This window comes from Balaenoptera ricei, chromosome 2 (assembly GCF_028023285.1).
Source record: "Balaenoptera ricei isolate mBalRic1 chromosome 2, mBalRic1.hap2, whole genome shotgun sequence".
Lineage (NCBI taxonomy): Eukaryota > Metazoa > Chordata > Mammalia > Artiodactyla > Balaenopteridae > Balaenoptera > Balaenoptera ricei.
Window position 1 is genome coordinate 73,237,294 of NC_082640.1, and position 5,093 is coordinate 73,242,386.

Here is a 5,093-nt window from a genome sequence, read left to right on the forward strand (position 1 = left end):
GAGGACAGGAAGGAGCCACACGGTGAACTAAGCACGGCAGCGAATCGCGAATCGGTGCTTCTTAAAAACTTTTTTCAAGGCCAAGCAAACCCAAGGCACAGCTACATCCCGCAAAGAACTTAATAACCGGTACCGGTACCTTGGAAGCAGGATGCGCAAGTAAACGAGCCTCTTTCATAATCTCGCTGGGACGTGTTAACGGTTTTAATTAATAATATTGTTTTTAATACATAAAAGAACAGAACAGAGGCACCGCCCGTGTGCTCGCCCGCAGGGCAGCCGAGGGCGGAAGGCTTGGCGGCGGGACCTATGACAAGTGACCCAGCGTGCCCAGCCGGGTCCGCTCTGCAGCGGTGCCGGCGCTCCCGAAGCTCGAGGGGGCTTCCCATTCGGGCGTGCACCGCCTGAGCCTGGCCCCAGGCACCACTTGCCCAGGGCGAAGCCCTGAGGCCGGCGGCCTTAGCCCAGGAGCCCGTTAGTATCGCGGGCTCTGGGATCTCGAATGGGCGAGCGCCTCAGCACCTCCCCTCGCCCGCCGCCCGCGGATCCCGGCCGGAGCCAGCCCTCACCACCGAGAGGAGCGCCTAGAGTCGACGGGGCCGCCGCTCCGCTCCTCCCAGTCTCCTCTATCGCGGAAGTTGACGCCGCGCTCCCGGTCGCGTGCTGCTCGCTAGGGGTGTCGCCTTAGAGATCTGCACGGGCTGGGCTTGCGAAAGGATCGACATGCCTGTGAGTTGTTTACTTTCGGGCTTCGCGTTTGTGTCTGCCTTCTCGGTCGGCCGAGGGGCCCCAGGGGCGGGCTAGCTCGATGGCCCGCGGGCCCCCGGGGCTCCCTGCCGAACACGGCTCGGCGGCTCGGATCCCGCGGCTCTTTCGCGCGTGGCGGACTTGTTGGGACTTGCCCGGCGGCGCGGCGAGTCGGGCCCTGCCTGGGCGTGGAGCTGGGAGGACCCGGCGCCGCCCTGGGTGCAGTCTGGAGTCGATGGCTGGGAGGGGACAGCTCCCCGGCTACCCTACTCAGCCCTCCTGGGTTTCGGTGGGAACCCGCGAGGCTGTGATCGTTGAAGTCTTCTTGCTCTCCTTTTGCTTCGTGGGTCTTGCCCCCCGTGCCTTCTCTCGGAAGCGATTTCCTACTTGTTTCCTTTTTAAAAACTGTCTTCGCAGTTGCCTTACAAATTAACTCTATCAAGGACCGTCTCGCGTCAGCCACTTAAGAGTTCTTATCAGATGTTGAACCCTGGGGGCAGAAATCACCTCGGCGTTGGTATTCGCTGGGTCTACCTCAGCGACTTCTACTCTCAGCGGGTCCAGGGTCCAGATCACGTTCTTACTTAGCACCACAGTTTTATTTTCACTGGCGACTGTTATTAGTTAAAAAGAACGGAGCTAACCTTACCACATGTTTCCTGATCGTTCCCCTTAACCGGAACTTGGAGAACACAAGCATTATAAAAAGTGTTGATGAAAGTTAACAGGCTTTAAAATAAGTAACATCTAAAGTGTTGTCTCTGCTGAATATGACCGTTATTCCTGTTTTTAGCATGTATATTTCACATATGGTTAAATCGGCCAGAGTTGTGGTGTCATTCTAGTAGTAATAATATACTTTTTTTTTCAGTTGGCTAGAGATTTACTGCATCCTTCCTTGGAAGAGGAGAAGAAAAAACATAAAAAGAAACGGCTGGTTCAAAGTCCAAATTCTTATTTTATGGATGTAAAATGTCCAGGTAAAATTTCAAACTTTAACTCCCTTCCTAAGGAAAATTTCTGTAAGGATTACTTACAGAATTTCTATAAGGGTTGCTCATAGTGTGTTGTGTATGTTTTGATATTAGGACCCAAAGTGGGATTACAGAATTGGAATGTCATAAGGGTTATTTCCATAATAAACCACTTTAGAAACATTTCGGGGGCGGGGTGTGTGAAGATGGGACTCCACAAGGGACATGACACTGAACTTAAGTCTTTAAGCTGTTCAGATGATAAGTTTTCTTTTTCACGATGCAATGAAAAGTATATTGATTCTTCAGTGTAAAGCTGCGGGGTCCGGTATGGTGGCCATTAGCCATATGTGGCTACTGAGCACTTGAAATGTGGCTAGTCAAAATGGAAAAATTCTTTCTCATTCTTTTTTTCTTGAGGTATAATTGACATAAACCATTATATTAGTTTCAGGTGTGTGACCTCATGATTCCGTATTTGTATATATTGGTAAATGATCACCACAATAAGTCTAGTTAATACCTGTCACCATACATAGTTACAGAATTTTTTTTTCTTCTGATAAGAACTTTTAAGATATACTCTCTTAGCAACTTTCAAATATTCAGTAGGGTATTATTAACTATGGTCACCATACTGTATCTTGTTTTTTTTTTTCATGCTGTATCTTTAAGTGTGAAATATACACCAGATTTTGAAGATGTAGCATTGAAAAAAAAAGGCTTTGATTATATGGTGAAATGATAATATTTTGGAAATACTGAGTTCAATAGACTATATTATTAATTTCACCTTTAAAAACAACTTGTTTTTAATGTGAACTAGAAAAGTTTGTTACATATGTGGCTTGCTACTGCACAGCACTGAAGTTCCTAATCTTTTACAAGTCTTTACTAGAAATATGTTGAACAGGTACTGTGTTTTTTTCTGCTTTTCACTTTTAACACTTCCCTTTTTTAGGCTGCTACAAGATTACCACGGTTTTCAGCCATGCTCAGACAGTGGTGCTTTGTGTAGGTTGTTCAACCGTGTTGTGCCAGCCGACAGGAGGAAAGGCCAGACTCACAGAAGGTAAATCATTTGGCATTTTCTAACCCAGTGATCAGATTTTATGATTTTAAAATCTCTCTCTTTACTAAAAATCAGTTTTAAAGAAATCTTAAATTCATAATTACCAAAATAATTTTTATCTTTCATTGCTCTTTTAGTAAAGAGTGCCCTGTTCAATGAGATAAGTTTGTACTCTTGACCTTGCAAAGAATTGCTTTATTATTTTTCTTAGTTTAGAGCACCTGATTCTGTTGTATTTAGTCAGTTTGCTTAACTTGGAATGTTAGACATAAATCAGAATGGAGCAAAAGAATAAATACATAAGATATCTAAAAACATAGGATTTAAAAATTTCTCCTGTAAATATTTTGTTTCAAATGTATTTGGTACATATGATTTAAGATAGTTTTAATCATTGCTAGCTGAGCAACAGATAATTAAAATGTCAGAGGTTTGATTTCTCTGAGCAACTACTTATGATTAATATAGTCTAATTTTAATTCTTTCACTTTTGTGAAGAAAAAATAATACATATGTATATAATTTTCCATAGTAGTACTTAGAGATTTACAGCTCAATAGTGATATTTGAAGTTTGCTTGTGGTATTTTGGGGAGCTGTGAATTCCATGTTATTCTCATTGGAAGAGTTATAAGTGGATTGGCAATAAATCCAAGATCTATTTGGTGTGACTTCATGAGATCTAACTGTGAAATTAGCACAATATTTAAATGCAGTATTGCTCTTAAAAAATGTACTTGCAAGATTGCCAAAACCTTTATATCATGCCATGATTTTAGAATTTTGTGTCCATGTGCTGACAGATGATTAAAAGGGTGCATCTGTACCAGAATTTTCCTAAAAGACCTGAAATGAACTCTAATCAAAATTATTTTCTTGAACTCCATTATAACATTTGAGAACAGGGAGTGACAGTCACATCAGAGTAAATTCAAATATAAAAGATATCTTTTAGCAAATTTCTGGTATAAAAAAATAAATAACCTGTATATGAATATTACTCTAGTATTTCTAAAACTTAAGCTTTTACGTAAAACGTATTTTTTGTCATTAAAACTCTGTACCAAAGATAGAACAGACTTGTGTTTAGTATGCTCTTGTGATTCCTTTGCAGGGTGTTCGTTTAGAAGAAAGCAACACTAATGATCCACACACCTTCCTGAATTTGTGTTCTATCGCAGAAAGCCTTATCAGTTCAGTAATTCCAGCTAATCTACCAAGATAATGTAATTATGTTTAATTTTGTAAGGTATACAACAGCGCTCTCCTATTTTGGTGTCAGTTTTTCAATAAAGTTTTGATTACGGGCAAACTACTCCTTTTCTTTTTTTCAAGTATGTGTTAATGTGCTATACGTTTATATATGCTGTGTATATGAATTTGGTTTAAACATTTTTAAAAGGGTATTCTGATTAGTTTGTGTCTCGCTTCAGGAGTAGAAACTTTAAATATTTGATTTTCAGTCCTTTTCCAAATTTCTGTGAGGGGGCTAAATGATTACAAATGGAAAGAAGTTCATTATTTATTAATTCTAAATATAGTTTTGGTATTGTAACTATGGAAACATATTTATAGAAGTACATACTTAATGCAGTAACAATCACAGTGTAGTGCCTTGGATTTATATGCCCATAACATACTGTATACTTTAGTACAGTAACTGCAGCTGGGGTCTGAGTTATAGAAAGCTCTTTTTGGGGTAGAAAATTTGAGAGGAGGAATCAGGAGTAGCATGATTTACTCAGGATGTTCTGGCAGGGGGCAGTAGATGGTATTGAATTCTCTGGTCCAGACAGGTGAGCACTCCTGACTGAAAAATGTGTTGAGTGGTTCTGTTGTCTCATTGTCACTTTTATGGTTTATGAAGTGACCCTTGGGAGTTAGGGGGTAGAGTGTATCTTTCCCTCTCTAGCACCTATATGACTGCTCGTTAGACTGGGAAGATAACTGCTTCTCTTTTACCTGTTACCTTTAAGGCAGGCACTGAAGACAATCATTTCCTATCAAGAGGTGTTCCTACATATACACCCCCAATCCTAGAGACTGATCCTTTAACATACTGATTGGTGTATCAGAGGAATGTTGCATGAGAACTGAAGAACTATGGAAAGTTTGGAGCGTATTTAATGATATGGAGAAATAAATAACTCAGAGCTTCCCAAACTTTCTTGGTTTATGGCATCTTTAGTCTCAGTAATTTTTTCATGGAGTCCCCTGGCCAAAAGAAATACCTAACAGTTAAATTTATTAAGTAGTTAGGTTGTAGCAACTGTAGTAGCCATTTGAAAAAAAAGAACACAT

General features: G+C 40.9%; 1 protein-coding gene across 1 annotated transcript; it reads left to right on the forward strand.

Moving 5' to 3' along the window:
• Positions 1-622: 622 nt before the first annotated feature.
• On the forward strand, positions 623-4,104 carry RPS27L (ribosomal protein S27 like). The gene is made up of 4 exons (XM_059915514.1): positions 623-729; positions 1,619-1,727; positions 2,683-2,793; positions 3,907-4,104. Exons 1-4 carry the CDS (start codon positions 724-726, stop codon positions 3,933-3,935), a joined length of 255 nt encoding a protein of 84 aa, XP_059771497.1. The 5' UTR covers positions 623-723; the 3' UTR covers positions 3,936-4,104.
• The last annotated feature ends 989 nt before the right edge of the window (positions 4,105-5,093 follow it).

Excerpts from the sequence above, each read along its gene's own strand:
- RPS27L (XM_059915514.1), top strand. Across the intron at positions 1,728-2,682 it reads TATGGATGTAAAATGTCCAG|GCTGCTACAAGATTACCACG; the intron begins GTAAAATTTCAA and ends TCCCTTTTTTAG. Across the intron at positions 2,794-3,906 it reads AAAGGCCAGACTCACAGAAG|GGTGTTCGTTTAGAAGAAAG; the intron begins GTAAATCATTTG and ends ATTCCTTTGCAG.